This window comes from Lytechinus variegatus, chromosome 17, assembly GCF_018143015.1.
Source record: "Lytechinus variegatus isolate NC3 chromosome 17, Lvar_3.0, whole genome shotgun sequence".
Classification (NCBI taxonomy): Eukaryota; Metazoa; Echinodermata; class Echinoidea; order Temnopleuroida; family Toxopneustidae; genus Lytechinus; species Lytechinus variegatus.
Window position 1 is genome coordinate 135,509 of NC_054756.1, and position 24,350 is coordinate 159,858.

The 24,350-nt window shown below is 35.0% G+C and overlaps 1 protein-coding gene and 1 long non-coding RNA gene across 2 annotated transcripts; one reads left to right on the top strand and one right to left on the bottom strand.

The window, feature by feature from the left end:
- The first annotated feature begins 3,648 nt into the window (after positions 1-3,648).
- Positions 3,649-10,272, top strand: LOC121430472 (inactive pancreatic lipase-related protein 1-like). Its single transcript, XM_041627740.1, has 5 exons — positions 3,649-3,821; positions 6,607-6,917; positions 7,668-7,896; positions 8,699-8,868; positions 9,716-10,272. The coding sequence occupies exons 1-5, from the start codon at positions 3,764-3,766 to the stop codon at positions 10,082-10,084; spliced, it is 1,137 nt and encodes a 378-aa protein (XP_041483674.1). The 5' UTR covers positions 3,649-3,763; the 3' UTR covers positions 10,085-10,272.
- A 1-nt stretch (position 10,273) lies between these two features.
- On the bottom strand, positions 10,274-23,859 carry LOC121430473. Its single transcript, XR_005972039.1, has 5 exons — positions 23,781-23,859; positions 15,206-15,376; positions 14,403-14,498; positions 11,962-12,278; positions 10,274-11,018 (listed from the first exon to the last, which is right to left on the bottom strand). It is a non-coding gene; the product is annotated as an uncharacterized LOC121430473 (long non-coding RNA).
- Positions 23,860-24,350: the final 491 nt, after the last annotated feature.

Consider the following 24,350-nt stretch of genomic DNA (forward strand, 5'->3'; position numbering starts at 1 on the left):
TGAATGATTATTTTATAGTAGTTTTCAAAATTAGCACTGCTGCTATATTAAATCTTGTAATGCAGGTGTGACTGCCAGAGGCATTCCTCTTGTTATGTTTTGCTTAACTTGCAGAATTATCTTCAGAGTAATTGCCACAAGTGCAATTGTCATTGAACTGATAAAAATGATTTTTCTTTCGTTTTTTGACACCAGGCTCAGGGCTTTATTGCGCTTGGGTTTGGTGAGAATCTGCTTTCTTCTGACTGAATCCCAGGGATTATAAAACACTGTGTACATGTATGTGATTGTTAAGAACATGCATTGATCAATGAATTCAAAGCATCTATCAAAGTGCTGTGCTCAGTTTACATTCAGGAGTGTGAGAGTTCATATTTTTAGATCATTGCATATTTTTTTTCAGCTTATTTTGGGTTTTCCTCTGTACAGAAAGTATAGGAGCTCTTTCTTTTTCAGACTTTCAACACTCTTCAGTTTTTTTTCAGATCTGTTTATTTGTGACCACTCACACCCCTGACATAAGAATACAGTGCTGAGCCAGCATGATAACAAATGTATACATTGCAATTTGAACAATTTTAATTTCTAAAACATTCCTGAAGAGAGAAACAACGGATGTTAACCATGTGCACAAAGGCAACAAAAATTCTTTGAAATTCCAAGACAAATTTACATGCTTTGATTTATCACTAAATTTACTCAAACTTCATTTATTTTTTGTCCCCCAGGAGAGATTTTTTACTCACACAACTGGATCTTGATGTTTTTGTCCCCCAAGAATGTTACCATTAACAAACATGTAATCACTTTCAAGGCAAGGTCCTCATGTGTTAAGTTCCTACTTATGGTGTTAAGTTCCTACTTATGCAAATATACTTTGTCGTAGTCAAATCTATTTTAATGTCAGTGGGTTTGACATAAATTCAATGTTGATCATCGGCATTAAATCTGTATGTTACTGGGATATGATCCCTTGTATTTATTTGTTTTTGTCATTTTGTGACAAGAGAATACATTGTGTGTATTGTAGTTTTGATGTTCATAGTCATAAGGTGTTAAGTGTAAATAGAGATGGTAAATTGAATCATGTATAGCTACATTCATCATCTTGATAGGATGTTAACTAATGTAATATATTTCCAATTTTGATTATGAACAGTCAAAACCTGACAAAAATTTCCATTTTTGGGACCAGTCGTAAGTCAGTGTATTGGAACTCTAATCCAGGCATGGACAAAATTATTTACCTATCTTTTTGAGAACATGGAAAGTGTAAAGATGATGTTACTCTCAATAATGGATAACAAGAAGCTATGACAAGATTAATTTGATTGTATCTCTGGGATTATGTCACATTGAAAACTGGTGATTAACTAGGTAAGTAGCATTCTAAAGAGGACTAAAAACATGATATACATGTATGGATAGGGCTAAGATGACCCAAATGTGACGTATTTTTTCTCAATTAAATTACCAGCCATGGTAATATAGAGTTCTACAACTTGGACATCTCTTTATTATACAATTTCTTTTTCTTCTCTTTTCTTCCACTTTTTTCTCTTGTTTCAAAGACTGTTAAACTTCTCCTTTCATGCCCTTTAAATTTGATGACTTTTTAATTTATTTTTGCCAGGCAATAATTCTTGTTTATGGTAAGAACAAAACCCACAAGGTTTTAAGACAATGACAAATATTTTCTTGCATTCAATAATGCTACATTCTTTGCATGTCAATGTTTATTTCACTTTTTAATGTTTAACCAACTGCTTTCTTTCTGCCAAAGAAGAGTAGTTTACTGTGATTTTTTTGTTGTTGAATGTACATATATATGATTTGTAAATAAATGCCCTTACTGACTTAATGTATTTTCATATTTGCACAGTGGATGCTGAAGATAATTGTGGTCTATTATTATATGCTCTTCCCATGGGTTCGAGGGTCCATGGGACTGAGGATTGCATTTGTTGACATCAAAATAATTTTCTGCCTAGCCTACTTCTATAAAACACTTGCTTTCAGTTTCCAAACATGCCCTGAATGTGTACATGTGTAGTTGACTTGAGTTTACATTGTTAAAATGAACTGGCTGAGCAGAAAAATTTTCGATGAAGACAAACATACCTAACACTTGTGAACCCTCGTCATAGTTATTCCATGGCAAGCTCTTAGATTTCTCGTAGACATTCCAAGTCATTCATACCAATAAAACAGAGAGGCTCAGGGAAAAGATGGATCAGAATAAGAAGGAATTAATTGGATGGATAGTTACAGAAAAACGATACATTGGATAGATAGATAGATAGATAGATGGTGGGTGGATGGATGGATGGATGGATGGATAGAGTGAGTGGGTGGATGAGTGAGTGAGTGAGTGTGTGAGTGAGTGAGTGAGTGTGTGAGTGAGTGAGCGAGTGTGTGAGTGGGTGGATGAGTGGGTGGATGAGTGAGTGAGTGAGTGAGTGAGTGAGTGAGAAAAAGAGGAAGAGAGTTGAGAGTAGGGGAGGGAGAAACACAGGAAGAGACAATTTACTGTGAGAAAGGGACAGAGATTGGGGGAGGACGATAAGAGAGAGGGTATCAAGAGTTGCCAATTAGAAATTACTTTTATGAATTATTACTGAAAAATGACTATATGAATTTCATGCAAAATGCTTATTTCCTCGCCAAGATACTTATTTCAGCTTTAAATATACTGAAATGTCTTTGTCCAGGTTGGGAGCTTTGGGGAATGTAGTAACATGTAAGAAAGAATTGAAACTGTGGTGTCATATTTTTTCTTCAGTTGAATAATGGGGATAATAACATAGGTACTAGGGCTTTCTTTCTCCTTTCTAACTTCTCGTATTCCTTTAAGATCAAGTCCACCCCAGAAAAATGTTGATTTGAATAAACAGAGAAAAATCAAACTAGCAGAATGCTGTAGATTTCTTCAAAAGTATGACATTTTAAAGTTTCGCTAATGTCCCTTACTATTTATTTTGTATTTTATTGTTTGAATAATACAATATTTCATTATTTACAGATTTGACAATAAGGACCAACTTGACTGAACCACATAGAATTAAATAATGTTCAGGGAGGAATAGGTCATTATTTCACTTGACAATAAGGAGAAAATTTGAATATTTCATTTAATAAAACACGACAGAAACAGTGAGTGGATGACGTCATCAGTCTCCTCATTTGCATTCCGACCAGCATGACTGTGCATATAACTGTTTTGTGAAATTAAGTGAAACATTAAAATGTCATAACTTTCTTATTCTTCCTCCGATTTTGATGAAATATTCAGTGTTGCACTTGTTGGATATATCTCTTTTTATTTAAATCAACTTTTTGTTTGAGTGAACTTGTCCTTTGATTTCTCTTCTCCCCCTTTATCTGCCTCACTCCTTGCAAAACATGGGGATAAGGGGCGTCAACCCCCCCCCCCCCCTTTAACTTGGTAGCGCCGTCCTTAATTGTTGCTTTTTGAGTAATATATTTTTCTGCAGAAAATCACAGAGCAGCGATTGGGATCACGTGGTATAAATTACCCGCATACGTCACGAAATATTTGACCAATGACATGTAAAGTACTGCATTGCAAATAGGGACAACTGTGATGGCAAATATAATACTGATTTTTATTTTTCCAGAACTATATTGTAGTTGCTGCAGTGGGCTTGTCTATTTCGAACAGAAACACTGGTTATTGACAACTCGTTGCCAACGGTCATTATTTGTAACGTAAAGTTATCAACGGATAAAATAGACCACGAAGATGAACTCTTTTCGTTATACTTTGGGCTTCTTAACCGTGTTTTTATGCACGAAGATCGGTGAGTTTTATTAACATTATTTGTTTTTGTGCGTAATTTTGCAGATCTATACTAAAGATGGAAAAGGGTTTCGTACGAATCATGATAACACGGTGAATTATATAATATATTATATAATGGCCTGAAATAAATTATTCAAAATATATTCAATATCACTTTGTACATTTACCTTTAAAAGTATACAATGAACAATCAGATGCCATCTATTCATTGCAGGACAATGTAGCCATTTCGGCGTAGTTACTCTTATGAAAGATGGAACAAAACATTAACGGGTTTAAATAGATAGGCAATAATTCTGTTAGTCACTAAATGTATAGTTTTTCTTTCGATTCTTTCTATCATTTTATAAATATTTGCATCTCTCCTTGAATGAAAACCTGGGCAATCATCAGTTTCAAGCTTAATTGCTGTCGATGGCGGTGTCCTGTGTTTATCAATTTTATATATAACATATAAATTTGTAATCGACATCTTTATTCATTAAAAAACTTTGAACGCAGAAATAAAAGCACAATATCTGAAAGAAACATTAATGTTAAAGGATTAAATATGTTGAGGCCGACTTTTAGACACGACACAAACTGTCTTTTTAAAGAAAAAAAGTACAAACGAGTCAAAGAAATCCGTAATGTGGTAAGTGAAATGTCAAACCAATTTAGATAGTTTATTGGGGTTCTCATTCCGTATTTTTATAGAAAGTACAATAATAATTGTTTGTTTTAAATGTTAAGACTATAAGAACAAGGTACTGGATTAGCAATGCTGTTTATTTCTAAAATATGAATGGCGGTCTAAAAGTTTATCAGTATGATACAGCCAATCTTTCGTTTAGAATTATTTGAAACAAGATATGATAAAGGTAAGAGTGCAGAGGAAAGTGAATAGAAGTATGGAAATTGAAAGGGCGGATGAATACAAATAGGTCGACGTAAGTACCATCTCATGTCTCAGGTTTTGCAATGATCAGTCATATTTTCAACTTATTCCACTTGACTTGACGTATAAAAGGTTATGATTGATTCTACCCATGTACTTGAAAGTCTACAACGTCGGTCGGCCTATCTTAAGGTCATCGGTAAAAGAACACTTTCACACGAAAATTCTTTATTTCAAATGGTAAAACGGACAATCATCGTGTTCATTTTCCACCGCGAATGTCTTCAACAGTATATGCCCATCAGAGGCGTAACAGGCAGGGGGCAAGCTGCCCCCTCGCGCACAATCATAAAAAAATCATGCTCACAGTGTCGTACTGAACGAGATAAAAGGAATAGGGACAAAAAGAAGGTGAAAAGGGATATAATTTTTTTTTTTATATTATGTCAAAGTCTAACACAAATTTGATTTTTTTTAATAAAAATATTGCCTGTTCGCTTCGCTTGCACAATCCGCATTAATAATAAAGAGGTCGAAATAGTTTCAAATACCAAGGTACGACTACTAAGCTTACGACTGGATAGGAAAATCATGAATATGTTTTATAAATCAGTGATTGAAAGCGTAATGATCTTTGGGTGCTCAGTGTGGACTGTGTGGTATATAGTGCTAGAATTCAAGATAAGCGGAAACTAAGAGGATTGTGATGCAAGCTGGTAAAATCTTGAAGATAGAATTTGACCTGGACATGTTATGCAAAGAAATAACTCTGAAATAAGGCAATCGAAGTATCTAGAAATAAATCACATCCTCTAAATATTCATTATGTGATGTTAAGAAGTGGAAAACGATGGCGGTATGTTAATGCAAATATATCACCCGTTATCTTAACTCTTTTGTATCCACATCTCTCCGTCTCTTAAACTCAATGGCTTGAGTATACCTTTCCGCTTCTCCTTTCTTTATTTTCTACCTTCTTTCTTTCCATCTTTGTCTTCCTTTCTTACTTACTTTATTTCTGTCTTTCCCTCTCCCTCTCTCCCTTTCTTTCTTTCTTTCTTTATTTATTTCTTCTCTCTCCTTCCCTTTTTCATTTCTCTCTTTCTTTCCTTTTGCTGTCATCTCTTCCGATTTGATCATCATACATATTAGCAAGTATATTTGAATACATTACCCAACTACATACATAGTACTCACCTGAAATGTGAATTACATCTAACCAAGTTTTCCACCCTTTATTACAATTTAATCAATCCAATAATGATCTTTTCATATTTCCCGAATTGCAAATTTCAATGAACTCATATAATGCCTTCTATGTTTTTTAAATACTCTGTTATGAATTATTATGTAAGGTATATTATGTTTATTGTCATGTTATGTAGATTCCATTGTTCATGTTAAATTCATACAACTTGTTGTCTATCATTTTACATGTAAACAAAAACAATTTCCCAATTATGGACAATAACCGGGAAATGTTTGGCTCTTGCCCCCCCCCCCCCCCGGCCGGCCACCGACACCTGTTATACGCCCCTGATGCCATGCTTAAAAATGTGGAGAATATCGAAAATTACAAAGTCTGCTCGATAATGTGCCTATTTTGGTAAAATATTATTGATAGACCTAGTTGTTAGACTTAATTGGGATTGAAACATGGTAAAAGCAGGCCGTCTCTCATCCTTTTTTCGGGTCCTGTCGTCATATTCACGAAACATTACATCGGACACAGGTAAAACGTTGTTTACTATCAATTTTACATTAGTTACTTTATTAGCTAACAGGTAATGTTTGAAATATTACATCTTCAATTAATTAAACGTGGATGATGAAACCACAAGCAAGTTCTTTGTAAGGTTCATGTAGTAAACAGTGTTAATATCAAACAGCGTTTTTACCGTTACAGCTTGGTGCCAAGATGCGACCACGCCCACCCAAGATACGACCACGCCCACCTGCTACGACGGGGTTGGTTCTTATACATTCTCTGTCAGCTTCGGTACATGTCATCAACGCTCCCCGAGATCTACGGCAGACATCTGTTCCAGCTTTACTCTCATTTCAAATGAGACACGAGAAAAGGGCGGGGTTGATGTGAGCAATTTATCAAACCCACCATTCGATTCTAGTCGAGATACCAAGATTCTAATACCAGGGTTTACCAATGAATTCCTGGATGAGAAATGGGATCAACTTAAAGAGGCATTTCTTGATGAGGTACGCTTACAATAGAAAGGGTTCTACAGGGGGCAGGGGTGATCGCCTTGGTAATTGAAAATATCATCACAATATAGGCCTACTTTAGCTCCGCCCCACCCTTAGTGCATGTCTTTTGAGAAACGTGTCCTCATTAACACAATATCACCCCTTTCCCTCCCACGAAAATGGTCTTTCCAATTATTCCTTTGAATCTACCCATCCTGTTTCTTGAAGTACTGGGGTGCAGTTTATTTGTATTTCCATCCGGCAAATTCTACGATCTGACAAATTTTCTAGATTTTGTTTAACTGAGAGGCCCTTATAATTGTCACCTTTGCTTATACTCGAGAACCGTCAAATAAGTCTTGTCGGATAAATCGTCTGACAAGTCCTTTCGTGAAATGCTCCCCTGGTAATATCAGTTTGAATTTAATCAATCGAATAAATGATTTATGAGCCAATTTTTAATGGTCATTATTTTGTTACATATGAAATCTCAAATTTCTTGGCCGATATAATTAATAGATATCGCCAACCTTTGCAATGGGATAAAAAAATACATATTACAAACCACCATGATTGCAAAAGCACAAATTTCTTCTAAAGTCTACCCCAAAATCACTATGTTGTTGACTAAAATTGTGCATAATATATATTCATTATTAATTTAGTCAAAACAGAATTACCTTCAACAATAGACGAAACGCTCCTTAAAGATGATTAACTACAACCAATAATATGAAATTTATTAAAAATTATACCCAAAAGGGAAACAATGTTATCATGGTGAATTGGAGTCAAGCAGCGAACCTTACCAACTACGCCCAAGCTCGTGCCGATGCTCGTGTTGTAGGTTTCCAAGTTGCACACGTCATCTCATACATCGTAAACAACACCAGTGCAACATACGATCAGATGCATCTCATCGGGGGCGGTATGGGTGCTCATGTAGCTGGTTATGCTGGGAGTACGGGGCAACAGATGGCCAGGATTACAGGTAAATAAATGTTTATTTGAATTAACAAAAATTAATGTAATTATTGTTTTAGATGGAAGGATTGAATAGATAGGGAAATGAGAAGAGAAATGGGAGATGAGGGACAATTAACATCAAGCGTTCTCCGACGGGGAATCTTTGCTAGGTTCCTTTCTTCTCCTTCTTCTTCTGATCTTCTTCTCCTTCCTCTTCTTTCTTTTCTTCTTCTTCTTTTTTTTCTTCTTCGTCTTCTTCCTCCTCCTCCTCTTCTTCTTCTTATTCTCCTCCTTCTCCTTCTCCTCCTCCTCCTCCCCCTCCTTCTTCTTCTCCTTCTTCTTCTTCTATCCCCCATACCCTTATTTGATGTTCAATCTTTATATTTTTCTAGGTCTGTGCAAGGCCTAGGTATTTATGACGTCGCAATATACTGAATAATGGTGAAATAACAGCTGCAATTGTTACTGAAATATAAGAAATTAATCATATTTATGTGTACTATGTTGACCTGTGATGACGACTTAAAAAAAACATCTTGTATCTTATATTCTCTTTAGAAAACAATATAATTTTAAAGTAATCGCCATACATTTTACATCTTCGACTTAAAAGACATTTGCGGAAGCATGGTTGTATACGATCTTTGTAGAATATTTTTTCATATTTTGCAAATTAATTTAATTATTTAGATCAGCTTATATAATTATTATAAGACAAATAAGAATAATAAAAGCTCTTCGAAGCAAGATAGCCAACACCCATGTCTATGTGTATTTTGTAAAATATAATTTATTTAATTTATCGTCTCTCCTCTTTTCTTATCAAGGTCTTGATCCAGCCGGTTCAGAGGGTAACCCAGAGACCTTTGGTCTATCTGGTGGACCGTCACGTGGTCAGCAATGTCGACTGGACATTACTGATGCAGAATATGTGGACATCATCCATACAAACGCTCATAGTGGACTGGACGGGGGTTATATCGGACTGCCTTTTCAGGTAACTTGCTTCAATTTGAATATATTCTTATTAGAGATTGAGCATCTAAAATATTTTCTTTTAAATTGATATTATTATCAAGTAGATGCTTGCCAAAATGCATAACTGATGATGAAATGACAAGTCATTTTATTAGTATAAAGTAGTGGCTCTCTGCTAAATTTTCTAATGAAATATAAGTATAATGTTTCAAGAGTGAAGAGATTGGACAGAATTTATTCGAATTATCAAATGCATTTTTTTTTCAACAGAAAAAGACAATACAAAGTCATAATACTAGCATTGAAATGAATTTATTTGTTCCATTTTTACAATACGTACATAACAAGTATTATATATTATTGAATATATTGTTTTAAGATTATGTTTCTAATTATTATGTACACTACAGTATGTAATAATAGCAGGGAGTCTAAATAAGAAAAAAAAAATCAGCTGAATATTAACAAAAAAAAATAATGTGCGGGCATGAGATATTTTGTATACAATAGTTTATAACAATTCCTACTTATTATCATATTCGATGTTGACCAATATAATTTCTTATTTCAGCTAAGTCGTTTAAATCATTGAATGAATTGTCATTATAAAATACGGTGCTTAACAGATAATCGTTGGGCCTAATTAGAATAGAATTATCCACGTTTCATTAATCCAGCTTAGAGGCAGATAGATTTAGCCATTGCCCCCTACTTCTAAAACTGTACCGCGGTCCCTCATGGAATTAGGGTTCTGATGATTTGAAATATTTTGTTCTACTTCGAAATAATGCTATTCATCTAGGCTAAATATAATAAACATCGGGTAAAAATAGCAATTTTCTGTCCTTTGTTTATTTGCGATGTAGCTGGGTCATCAAGATTTCTTCGTTAACAACGGCATCAACCAACCGGGATGCAATGAACATGGTGAGGATGAGGAAGTCTGCAACCACGGCCGAGCTCTGGACTACTTCATCGAGAGCGTTCCCTTGGCAAACTACGGGAGCTTCCCTTGTGAGGAGAAAGCACACACCCTTGAGGAACTCCAGGACGGGGCCGGAGTGGCATGTAACCCGGAGAACCCATGCCCAGAGATGGGATACAGAGCAGAGAAGATTAAAGGGGATGGGTTTGCTTATCTGGTCGAGACCAATGCTGAGTCTCCATATACTATGCCATACCCTATCATCCAGCACTGGACCAGTACAACCGATGTATCCGGATCAATCGAATAATATATTAGGCAAAATATGTTCGGGGGAGGGGAAGGAAACACCGCAACGTGGACACATTTCTCGTCCATAAAAATATAAAAGCAGCACGTGAAATGCATTGATTCATCTAGCCCCTCATTTACATACCGACCAAGACGTGCATATAAATGTTTTATTACATTAAGTGAAGCTTTAAAATAATAATGATAACAAAATAGCGTTTTTATTATACATCCAGTTTCGATGAAATTTTCAGGGTTATACTTGTTGAATTTTCTCCTTTTATAAAAATCAACTTTTAGTTGGAGTGGGCTTGTCCGTCAATATTTGAAGCATTAATTGTAGTGTACAACTTTGATTTTGAACAGACAAATTTACTGTTCGACGTTCGGGTAGATTCTAGTGGTTTCGATCAAATCGGTTCTTTTAAACCTTGCTTTTATAAGACTATTTTATCGTGAATTTATGAAAAATTATCATTGATAAATGCTTGAATACAATATAAATAAATTTCAGCTTAAAGGTTTAATTAGCCATTTTTTTTTCTAAATATTCCATAAAAACTAATAGCTCTAGTTTTACATAATTATCCATCTTAAGTTGTACGTCACATCTTGATATTGAATCTGCCATGGTATAGCTTATCTCTTCCGAGTTTTCCATTTCTCATTGTTTTTTATCCATAAGGACATGCGTATATCTTTTCTTTTATGTTTGTCCCTGAGTATGAATGTTCTCCTTGTATCATGCTAAAACATGTTATTGTATATCCTAGGCCCATTGCCACAATATGTTTTTCTTTGTTTTAAAAGATTTAAGGACAATTATGAAGGGATGTCGATTTGGCAGATGATCTGGCTCGTACCTGAACATGAAAAATCGTGCATTCCTCCCGATGTCATATCCACTAATACACAATGTTTGGTGGGATCGTCTGGTTGATCTGTGTCCCAGTCTGAGAATAAAAAGAGAGAATAAAATAAGTCTCCGAATAATGAACTGACTTTGTAATATCCGGGAGGTTAATATATCTGGTCTGCTGCCCTCTGTACATTACTTTCGACGATGACGAAATAAAAAAAAATATGGTTAACTTTCTTCCTAAAAAAACTCCACTATTTCCTAGTTATTTAAATTACCAGTCTGTTTAAGATTCGATGTATGATGAAAAAATGATTAACAACATATATGAAATCAAGTATACAGAAAAAAAACACTTAAAGTGTTCTTTCACAGACGGTTCAACGATAGTCGATCATGCGATAGCTAAACCAAAGCTAACCCTTACCCTATAGCGCTATACCTCAAAGACAGGTATATATTTCTCTTTTAATTGCATTAATAATACTGCTCATTTTTTACAGAATGATGATAAAGTGATGTGATAAACGTCTGGTTGGGATAGGCTACATATACAGTCATACGCTTTGCGATATGTGTTAATTATTTCCCGACAAAGGTATGGGGGCACTCAATATTATTGACCATCCCTTAATGCATGAAAAACCATTCTCATACTCAGTGTAATATCATAATCACGTATTTGCAATACCTTTTCGCAACCCCCCCCCCCCCTTCATAATCAAAACCTAAATGCTCACATGAAATATAAAATATGTATAGTCTGCGTCTCATACTACCCATCCCCTCTTCTGAGTGAATTTTATTTTTTCGTTTGTGACGTCATGATTTATGATTGTCAACCAGTAAATCATTTGTAGGTAGCGAGTGTGGAATCCCACCTTCACACGAACCACACCGACTCAAAACCTATTCGAAACCGATCCCAAACCGACTCAAAACCGAATCCAACCGACTGCCGTTATATAAATTATTTGATCGGATAGAGCCGCTTTCGATAACAGCGTTGAATGTCCCGTGTTGTTAAGTATACTTACTTCTATCATGTCTATATAAACTAGTTGTGCCTGCGTGATCCCTGATACACACCCAAGTATCTGTTTCTTGAAGATCGTTACAATTTATCCAGGCAGAAGCAGGGGATACTGTGGTCTCAGAAAATTAACCTCTTCATCGCTTTCTATAAACAACATAGATGGTTTAATCCTTTCTCCATTCTTTAATGTTGCTTCATCTAGATTAGAGCAGTAATCCAAAGCATCATGCCATGTTCCTTGGTCTCCAGTCAACCCTGTCACCAAAAAACATTTTGTTCTCCCAAAAATCCAACCATCAGGACAAATTTCTAAATTATCTGAATAAAAAATATAAAAACAATGTGAAACAGAAAAACAAGAAAAATGTTATAAGTAAGTCGATAATAACAAAACCAAAATCGAGTGCATTGCCTAAATAGGATTTAAGGTTTCGAGTATTGTCAATCTTTCAACCTTCAATGAAATTAATAACATTCAAATTGGTTTATTGAAAGAAACATGTGACGCAACCAGAAAGTGAATAAAATATGTGTACAATTTATATAGGCATGCACATACATGAAACAAGTTCGATAATGATTGTAGATTAATAACAGAAGAACTGAAAGTGCTCTGTCCTCATGTTGCATCAAATATAAGGAAGATTATTATTTCACAGGACATATAATCGCTACATATGACCTCCCTTACAATTTTGGCCTACTATTTGATATCTATAATTTTATGGAGGGGGGAGAGGGGGAGAAAGAAATTTACATGGAAGAATACATCAAAAATAAAATGTTAAGAAAATATACATATTACATCCTGTAACTTAACGTATTTATCCATTTCATGGACAAAGTTTATTTTTGTTTAGTTTGAATTTAATAATTGATCAAAGCTAATTTTAGTTGCCTTGCATGCAAAAGTAGGCAAGGTAAAGCGTCAATTATGTTAATGATACACTAGTTTTAGGGATTTGGGGACTGTAGCCCACTTAAGGTACGACATATTGCAATTTTTGTTGTCGAATCATTAAAAGTATTATAAAAAAAAACAATTATCATTAGATTCCCTAGCATTTAGCTTCGGCTCTCCTCGAAATCTAGGTCATAATAAAAGTTATAATTCATTTAGTAGGATATCTTTACACGCTCATGCAAAATATTTCAGGAATATAGATGGATAGTGTAACCTGTTTTCTTTAAGATTTAAATCCTATTAACTCTTTGCACGCTAAATTTATTTTGGGGGGATGATAATGACAATTGTTTCCATGTTATTTTCTTTAATTCAAGATTTCCATATTGTACCAATAATTGTTATTATATGGATGTTATCCAAGAACTGTTGCCTTTTATTAGGTTATCTAATTTGAAGGTAGGGGAGAAAACTGATTATTACGATTGTTGAATTTACTTGTACGAATGTGCAATATTGCAACATCAGCACGCAAAGAGTTAATATGTTGTAAGCTTCATGATCTACACAACAAAACAGCATATGAAAATATCGAAAACAGAAGCAAGAATAAACAATGTGGTTCGCGAACCATGTCGTGTCTCGCCTGATTTCGCGATCATTTATGACTTTCGACCTGATTATCCTCAAAAACACAGATGTGATATTACCCAAGGATCATTTGAACCAAGTGTGGTCAAAATTCCATAAATAAAGAAATGAGAGCAATTTGAACAAAAACCTCAAAAATTAAAGGACATGACCTAATATATCATTTGACCTTTTGACCCCTAGACGACCTTTGCCCCCGATTATTTTCACGGACTCACATGTGATATAATTTCAGGATCATACCAAGTTTGAATATAATGCAGAAATAAAGAATGGAGAGCATGTTGAACAAAAAGAATAACATTGCGTAACTGACCAACCTGTCAACAGGCTAACAAACTAACAGACTAACATAATACAACGACGCTTTAACGTACCAACAAATAAAGTTATTACTAAGTCTCTGCCGATCCTTGTTAAGGCGAGACAAAAAAGAGGTGATAGTTCGATTTGAAGTGAGAAGATAGATAATGGAGTCACTGAACGCTTTAATTTGTAAGTAATTAGGCAGTTCTAGTGTTGACCGTGACAATATTAATTTATGATTTATATCAGATGGTACAGATTGATAGTAATTTCCGAAATGGAAATTTGAGAAAGAACACAAATAATTCACTATATGATTAATATTTAATGATAGTGGGTTAAATTTTCTAAATTGAATACCATCGGGTTTCGATCAATGATGATTACTCTCTTAAGATAATTAACTGATTGAATTGTTTCCATCAGCTACCGTAACAAGAAGATTATGAAAGTAGGTGGAGCGTGTGTATAGAGAGAGAGAGAGAAAGAAAGAGAGACTAAGGGAGAGATACACATATATGGTAATTCAACTAATGATCGAGGATATATTTGAAATCAAGGAATTAACATATCATTCTCACAGTGTATCTCTTCGTAGGCTGCCGAACAAGCACAGTTATATCCACCTAGCTCCTCCGTGCAAGTATCTCCATTGAGACATTTCCCTGCGTGACAATCTGAATGATATAATGATATAATCTATGATAACCATGACAATTTCAATATATACGATGGGACAAGGGGCAACATTTCAAGGTGCTATAGAAGCAAAACGGAATGTTTTTCCTACTTTTGAAGAAAGAATCGAAGTGGTTAAGTAAAATAACTGGGAAACCAAGAGGTTGCGGTGATGGTAGTAGTTGTCTGCATCATGTCGTGTTTCGGAAATCGGATAATTTCCAAATTAGATGTATTCTACCTCATAAAACTTTATTTCGATTGTTAAATTCATTAATTCTTCCATATGAAACTTATCATATCCCTTTTATTAATATTCATCAGCATAATTGGTCAGCTAATAACAGCTCACGTAATGAAAAAGCGTTAAATCTTCCGGCACAAAAATATTCTCCTCTATAAAAAAATGCCTATACTGTAAAAATGCACACACACACAAATATATATATTTTTGGTCTGCGTGATTTACTAGTGTAGTATTAGAGCATATTGCGATAAGAATTAGAAAATAATACACATTGATATCATACAGGGTTCTTGATTAAATTATTTTACAGAAAAGTTTATTACTAATCTCGATGTTTCGTTTTCCTTACATATTTCCGATTATATTGTTTATAATAATGATTAGTTCTGTATATACATGTGCAATCATATTTTATACATGTATCATACTAGAAATAAAAGCAAACAAGTTGATAATTACCTGGTAGTACACAGTACAGGACAGTGAGGTTGACCTTTGGAGGTTTGAAATTATATGCAGGATGTTCATGTGGTAGATACTAAGGAACCAAGTTCACTATCTCTCCGATTGATTGATAGATAATATGATGGCAAGCATTGGGTTGAATAGAGGGGCATGATCCAATCGTACCTGATATTAAGATTGTGATAGAGAAACGAACTTACAGAGCAACAGGTCTCCACTTCTTCCGAACTTCGTTCGGGCGAGACAAAAAAGTGAAGGCAAAGCTGAAATTTCTCAATATGCTGATAATGACAACGGACATTTTATATTAAGTATTTATGAGCAGGACTGATATATCACTAAACAAATGCAAGCACGAGGTGCGAGCTATATTTCTTATGGCCGGTGACATATTGGTCTGAATAATGGACATTATTTTGGAAAATTCAGAATTAAGCGACCTCCAAATAAGATCACTTTTCTCTTAATAAAATAGCTTAAGAATTTACTTTGAAATACGATGATAATGTTAAAAAATGATGAAGCATAATACAAAAGAACCCAATAATATGGACCATTTATACTGCGCTTAACATTTTGTATCATATTCATTACTAATCCTGGTAAAAGATGGGACTTCATACAGGAGCTCAAGTCATCTGCAAGTGTTCGAGGCGTTTCTTCCTACCGCGTGTACCCCTTTACCTCACCTGGGTTAAATGCAGCAAAATGTGGGTAATTTCATTGCTGAAGGAAAACACGCCATGCTTTGGAATGGAACCCACGTCCCTCAGATTGAAAGACGTGAGTCGTAACCATGGTAACCACTTGGCCACGACGACCCCACATATGGGACGACCGGGCCACACCCCAAAATCATTAAGTTCTTACTGGCTTTAATCTCCTTTAAAAAAATGTCCACTTATATCCCATTCAAGGATAAAGCGATATCTCGCAAACGACAGTGTTAGTCAAAGACATCTTGTAATTTTTTTTTATTTCATTTGATAAAAGGCCAACAATACCATTAGTAAATTGACTTCTTCATTTGCAGCCATGCAAATCATGATAATCGAAAAGGGTCGAAAAGACGCAGCAGCCACTCTAAAATATGCATGATAGTGACACTAAAGAGGCAATAATTTGCCTTTTAATATTTGATTTGCCCTTCAGAGCGTTAACAGACCAGTGATTGCTACCCTGCTGTTTATTAGACGTGATATAAACATGTTAAAAACGAAATATCAGTATTATTATTGTCGCTATAAAACGGTTTTCCTGCAAATTTTGTCAAATTTGTTTTAATAGATCAATTCCAGGACATAATCTTTCTTGAAAAGTTCCCCTTGTTTTAAAAGGAAACTCATTGGTTTTGGTCGGGAAACATAACTTGTTTTTATTTCACATATTTTAAATGATAATTGCTATCAACTTTCAACTATCTATTTACTAAGGTTAGTGCGGTAAAAAAAACCGATGTCTTTACCTTGATAAAAAAGAAATGAACTCTTAAAAAACTACTACGACATTCATGAGTACTAAATGCTGACTAGCATCCCATATGAATATCAATTTTGCCTTACTTTGTCATGAATCAAGAGAAAATCAACATATCTTGCATACAACTTTCCAATGTATAATGCAATTCATGGTAGAACACTTCATATCCATTTAACTGCAACTTGTTTCGTTTCCCATAATAACAAGTATTATGACGAAGCCATATGTCCGAAAAATTTGATTTATATTAATTCAGTCTCATATACTACTGTCATATCTAATTAGTCTTTTGATTGAATGAATGTAACGAAATACTTCAAATCAGGTTTTAGAGATAATTATCTTTTATCTATGAAAATGAGATTGACAAATTTCAATTCCCATTTCATTTGTGTGTTCTACACTTATTTTAAATCATAAATCAAGAATACTTACAAAAGTGATGTAGTATTTAAATGGGTATTAGAATAAACGGGACACACCCTCCCTCGGGCGCTTCGTTGCTTGGAGGGGTAAATCAATCGTGATCATGATCACCATGTAGTCCTTCCTTATCATCATTATCTTAGTTTTTATGATTCATCATATAATGATATGATGTTCGACCGTAAATTATTAGGGGTGATAACACCACCCCCCCCCCCCATCCACTGGGAATATTGGGAAATATGTCCACCCTTGACAGGTACCCATGAATTCCAAGTATATTTAATCAACTTTTGAAATGAGAATACACCAAGCATCTGCGCATGAACATTATTCAAACTTATTTCATCCTCGAACTCTTTATACAAAAAAACAACACATTTAGCATCATGTTATTCTTTTACATGGTTTCATTGTCTACCATGACTGAACATTCAAGGAATACATTAATATCAAAATGACTCATTAAAGTGAAATAATATCCATTATGGTAATAAAACATTTAAAATTACCCCTGAAACAATAGTTTCGAACAGTGGCGTAACGCTCGAACTCAAGATAAAAATTACTGATTTTGAGAGGTTCCGGAGGTACCGCTAAAGCATTGCCTCTGTCACTAGCCAAGGCCCTATAGACTTGACGCCCTGTAATTACATATTCATAATTTCATTTTTATAAGGCCAAATATATTCTCGCTCGCTTCACTTGCTTGTGATGTTTTAGAAATTTCCCAACATTTCCATTGCTGTGTCCCCTCAAAATGTTTGGTTAACTACGCCACTGCGTTAAAGTAGTGTGTGCCGTAAGATCTAAATAGCGGCCATCTTTATAGGACAAGTCAAGACCAACAAAAATTCGATTTCAATTAAATATATATATATATGTATATATAGGCAAGCAACTGAGTAGGAATATACTGCAATTTCTAATAGTGCTCGACTGTGTAGGAGCTGAGTATAAATGTATATAATTTTTTTTTTCATTTTTCATCATCACTGCAAAGAAAAACAATTTGAACTCTCGAACTGAATTCATATCTACCCGTAGACATAAGAAAAACTTCCTCCTTGCTGAATATGGATAGCCCTACCCCCCCCCCCCCCCACCTCACTTGTAACCATGCAGAAATGACCCCTAAGTACCCCTTATGTAATAAACAAAGCACATGTACCCCTTCAGTAACCCCATTCATATTTACATGCTCTGTCAACCCAATGTTATACCCTAATGCACATGCTCTGCATGCTCTGTATATACTTTATTCTGTCTCGAAAAATTGTGTTTTTATACTACCATATAATTATATATCGCATACATTCGTAATTCCGAAGCTTCGTAATTCCGAAGGTTCGGTTATTCCGAAGGTTCGTATTTCCGAAGGTTCGTAATTCCGAAGGTTCGTAATTCCGAAGGTTCGTCAATCCGAAAACGAAATAAGGTTCGTAATTCCGAAGGTTCGTTAATCCGAAAACAAAATAAGGTTCGTAATTCCGAAGGTTCGTTAATCCGAAAACGAAATAAGGTTCGTAATTCCGAAGGTTCGTTAATCCGAAAACGAAATAAGGTTCGTAATTCCGAAGGTTCGTTAATCCGAAAACGAAATAAGGTTCGTTAATCCGAAAACGAAATAAGGTTCGTTAATCCGAAAACGAAATAAGGTTCGTTAATCCGAAAATTAAATAAGGTTCGTATTTCCGAAAATGAAAATAATTCATTTTGGTAACAAAACGATGTTGTCATTACAAGATTACACGATATTATGCAATGATAGTAATAACGATCGATGATACATGCGTGTGTTGGGGCCAAAGCATGTATTTCATTAAGAATGGCGCCCTGATCAAGCATAGGCTAATTTCGATTTTATCTGAGCAATTGCTGCCTATAAGCAAATGGTTTAATTAAAGATGCAGGGGATCAAGTGTGTTGGAAGCGTGCGAGCAACCTCTAAATAGGATTTGTATTGGAGGGGATGTCATTTTAATAACAGCTTCTGCTGGTAATAAAAATAAAAATAATACTAATAATGATCCTTGTGAAATGTTGAAAGCGCGAATCGCAAGTGAAACTATGTAACAAGACGTGAAGTGAGCATTCGGAGCATTTTTTGTAATCGTGAGAAAGATTCTTTCTAAAGAATTAATGCGAGGGCGAGCTGTAATTTGTTTATATATTGACCTGGGGCCCGTTGCATGAAACTTTTGGCGGAAATCAGACTAACCTTAGTTTTCAGTTTTTACCAGAGTTTTCTCAGGTAAAAAGTTTTATGCAACAGGCTTCAGAAAGTAATCTTTTAAGGACTGCATTTAGTGACTCATGAATAGAATATATATCTCACGAACTAAATAATGAGAGCGCGAACCGCAAGCTTAAAATTTGTGATATTCCAACCTGAAAACTGGACATTTCATACTTCTTTTTTGTAACCAGGAATAGAATGAGTTCCTCAATAAACAATACTTGATGCGAGCGAGAAACGTGAGCCAAATTTTTCCGATTTTCCAACCTGAAAACTGGACATTCTAAGCATTCTTGTAAAAAAAAATAATAGCTGGGAGAATAGTTTTCAGAACTGAAGTGGCTTCCCTGGGTAAATGATATCTATATCAATATTATCATTCTAGGCCCACATGAAATTTCCAAAAGTTTGAGCACGTGATTCGCTTGCAACATCTCACAAGGATGCCCTTTTAACAGTATTGACCAAAAAGGTGAATTTTACATCTTCAGATTTGACTTTTTCCCCCAAATCGCTTGCTCTCTACGCTCGCAGAAATGAAACGTAAATATATAACTTTAGTGATCACTTAAAAAATTGTGCTCAATTTAGTTACTACAAAACACACAACCTCTTTACACAGATGATAATCTAATGGTGAAAATATCCGTTTGCACCAAATTGCCCCTATTGGCCCCTTTTTTTTGCTTTGCCCCCCCCAAAAAAAAAATCGTTCCGCCGCCATTGGCTAAAACACGCATCGTCTTCATGGCTAACTGCAAAAAGTTCTTAAAATGTCCCCTTTAGATCAGGTCAGAGCTTATATATTTAAAAATTCTCTTCGCGCTTCTTGCTAGCAGTTATTATCTAATTTTAGTTACATAGGCATCTCGCTTTGAAGATCACAAACATATTGCCCATCATATTAACAAAAATATATAGCTCGCGCTCGCATTATTTAAAAAGGGTTTATCATGTTATTACATATTTACTTTATTTCATAAGGATAAGCTAATTATTGACTGTTAGGACTACCCTTTCAAAGAAACAAACAAAAATCAACTTTAAACTGCCGATCAAGGAAAATATGGTTTAAAAAAAATTGCCCCCCCCCCTCTATTTGACGAAAGTTGGATCCACCGGGAGGGAGGCAGGGGGCATCAAAAATGGAATAAAAAACAGGGGAATTAATATTTTCCAAAATGGGAAAGTTCCTTTTTCAAAAATAAATATGCCGTTTTTCATGTTTTTTCGAAATAAAATACTCTTTTTAAAGTATACAAGTTAAGTTAAGTTTTCAGGCTGGAATATTGAAAAATTTCAGCTTGCGCTTCGCACTCTCATTCGATTGGTAAATATTCATCCTAAAGAGGTCACTAAATGCTTTCTTTAACATGTTTCTTTTCTGGTCAGTTTGTTTAAGCTCGCGTTTTGCGCTCGTGTTAATTCTTTAGTTAGATGCACATCTTTTTTAATGACAGCAGAAATCTGCTCGGATTTTTAAAAACTAATTTTCATTTTTTATTGAAATAAGCTAAAGTTTAGCTTGTGATTCACGCTCGCAACACCTCGCAATAATGCCATTTTAATAATTGACCACAAAAAACGTTATACAATTTCACCTTTGAATTTGTTTTACCAAGCCGCTCGCTCATTATACTCTCTCCCGAAAAATAAAGCCTAAATATACAAATTTTGCCATAATAAGAAGTTACTTCAAAAAAGTTTTTCTCTTCTTAATCACTATCAAACACACAATGACTTCAAGCAGATGATAATCTTAAGGTGAAAATATCACCAAAGTGCCCATTTCGTTCGTTCGGCCGCCCTTGCCTTCCCATCCTCATATGATAATTAAACGGCAACAGTGTCCCCCGCCCCCCTCCCCTTGCCTCTGCCTCTGCTTTCCCGGTTTTAATTTTTCGGATTAACGAACCTTATTTTGTTTTCGGATTAACGAACCTTATTTTGTTTTCGGATTAACGAACCTTATTTTATTTTCGGATTAACGAACCTTATTTCGTTTTCGGATTAACGAACCTTCGGAAAAACGAACCTTATTTCGTTTTCGGATTAACGAACCTTCGGAAAAACGAACCTTATTTCGTTTTCGGATCAACGAACCTTCGGAATAACGAACCTTTTTTCGTTTTCGGATTAACGAACCTTCGGAACAACGAACCTTATTTCGTTTTCGGATTAACGAACCTTCGGAACAACGAACCTTATTTCGTTTTCGGATTATCGAACCTTCGGAATAACGAATCGTCGGAATTACGCCACAAATGTTCGGATTAACGAACCCTTTTTCGTTTTCGGATTAACGAACATCGAGGTATAGGCAATTTACGTGTTTCGGAATTACGAACCTTCGGAATAAAGAACCTTCGGAATTACGAAGCTTCGGAATTACGAAGTGTAACCAAATATATATATATCCAACAGGTATAATATATATATATATATATATACATAAATCCAACAGGCATAATACTGAATATTTCATCAAGTCGGATGTAAAGCAGTAAAGCTATGACGTTTCAAAGTTTCGTTTAATTTCACAAAATAATATATGCACATCCTGGTTTGTATGCAAATTAGGAGACTGATGACGTCATCCACTCACTATTGAGTATTTAATTATATAAAAAATATAACATTCGAATTTTCTCTTCATTGTCAAGTGAAACAATGATCAATTCCTCCCTGAACATGTGGAATCGGCATTGCTTGATGTTATATGGTTCAGTCAAGTTGGTTGTCAACTCTGTAAAAAATCAAATATTGTATAATTCAAACTAAATTTAAAAAATATCGTGAGTGAAGGACATCATCGTCTGTCTATTTTTGCATATCACTGTTTTTTAACTTCCTTATTTTACATCCGATGTTGATGACATTTTCAGTGTTATGCTAGTTTGATCTTATGTATTTATTCAAATCAATATTCTTCTTGGGTGGACTTGACTTTTAAGGTTTCAAATACCTGAGTCCCATGAGTTTTCAGGAGCTCTGCCCCCGGATCACACCCACATGGCTTGTTTGTACAAATGAAGGGGTTTGGGGGATGGCCCTTAAAAGTTTTCGACCAAGCAAGAACAAAAAAGAAAAGAAAAAAGGGCAGGAATGGTGTAAGATGTAATGTTATATTTTTTCAAATATCATGACAAAATCTATCACTTAGTATAATTTATGATTGTAATGAGAAGGTGAAAAATTCACTCGCCTTGCTCGCTCGGGACTTTTATTTTGAAACTTTTGCCACACGCGTCCTGCTTTGCCCCCTCGTTTTTTGTCTCACCTGCGAAGCAGAGTGAGACTATAGGCGGCGGCGTCAACATCAAATCTTAACCTGAGGTTAAGTTTTTGAAATGACATCATAACTTAGAAAGTATATGGACCTAGTTCATGAAACTTGGCCATAAGCTTAATCAAGTATTACTAAACATCCTATTAAAGTTTCATGTCACATGACCAAGGTCAAAGGTCATTTAGGGTCAATGAACTTAGACCATGTTGGAGGAATCAACATTGAAATCTTAACCTGAGGTTAAGTTTTTGAAATGTCATCATAACTTAGAAAATATATGGACCTAGTTCATGAAACTTGGACATAAGGTTAATCAAGTATTACTGAATATCCTGCATGAGTTTCACGTCACATGACCAAGGTTAAAGGTCATTTAGGGTCAATGAACTTTGGCCGAATTGGGGATATCTGTTGAATTCCCATCATAACTTTGAAAGTTTATGGATCTGATTCATGAAACTTGGACATAATAGTAATCAAGCATCACTGAATATTTTGTGCAAGTTTCAAGTCTCATGATTAAGGTCAAAGGTCATTTAGGGTCAATGAACTTTGGCCAAATCGGGTGTATCAGTTGAATTACCATCAAAACTTTGAAAGTTTATGGATCTGATTCATGAAACTTGTACATAAGAGTAATCAAGTATCACTGAACATCCTGTTCGAGTTTCAGGTCACATGATCAAGGTCAAAAGTCATGTAAGGTCAATGAACTTTGGCCATGTTGGGTTTTTTTGTTGAATAACCATCATCTCTCTGTAAGTTTATTGGTCTAGTTCATAAAAAGTGGACATAAGAGTAACCATGTATCACTGAACATCTTGTGCGAGTTAGAGTAGTATTCAAAGTCAGCACTGCTGCTATATTGAACCGCGTGATGCAGGTGAGACGGCCAGAGGCATTCCACTTGTTTTTTTTACTCATCATGCACGCTACTCCCACACAGAGCTTTGCGTCCACGATTGCGTACAATCATAAAGGAAAAATCCTGTTCACTTCATGATATGACCGGCCTGACCGGCAAATTTTGGGTTAGATTAACTTGTTGAGATATTAATGCAGATCTATATTTCACATTGGAAATGCCTTCTTTGATTACGGTTACCATGGTAACTTAAGAATGTTGGAATACTCACTGTTAAACAACAAACAGAGGAGGAATAATCCAGCTTCTAACTTGCCATGTTGATACAGATGTAGATACTAGTAGCAGCCTATTTAGAGAATAAATGAATGCTCAACATTATAATGAATATTCAAACTTTTTGCTAGCAAAGGTTGCAGTGAAGATACTCGGGTTTTTAAGGAAATTAAAGGGAGTAGAACGCGTGTACTGCAGAATTATTTTTATGCAATGTATTCTATAAATTGAGTGAGAAAAAATAAATATTTTGAAAGCTGGAAAATTTCCATTCTGAACAGATCCCCCCCCCCGCCCCCCTCTATGGGAGACTAAAAAGGTCCTCAATTGTACTAGTATAGGATCACAATTATTTGCAGATAATTCAAGAACAAATCAACATTACCGTTAGAAGAATTATAATAGAATTTGGCTTCAATTTAGTCCTTGTCATTCTTACTATGTATTTTGTTTTTAATATTAATATTAAATATTGGTTGAATTAAACCGACCAAAACCAAAAAAGGAGAGAAACGCCTTTTACGGAAGAGATAATCTCGCTGATAAAAATAATTGAATCGATTGC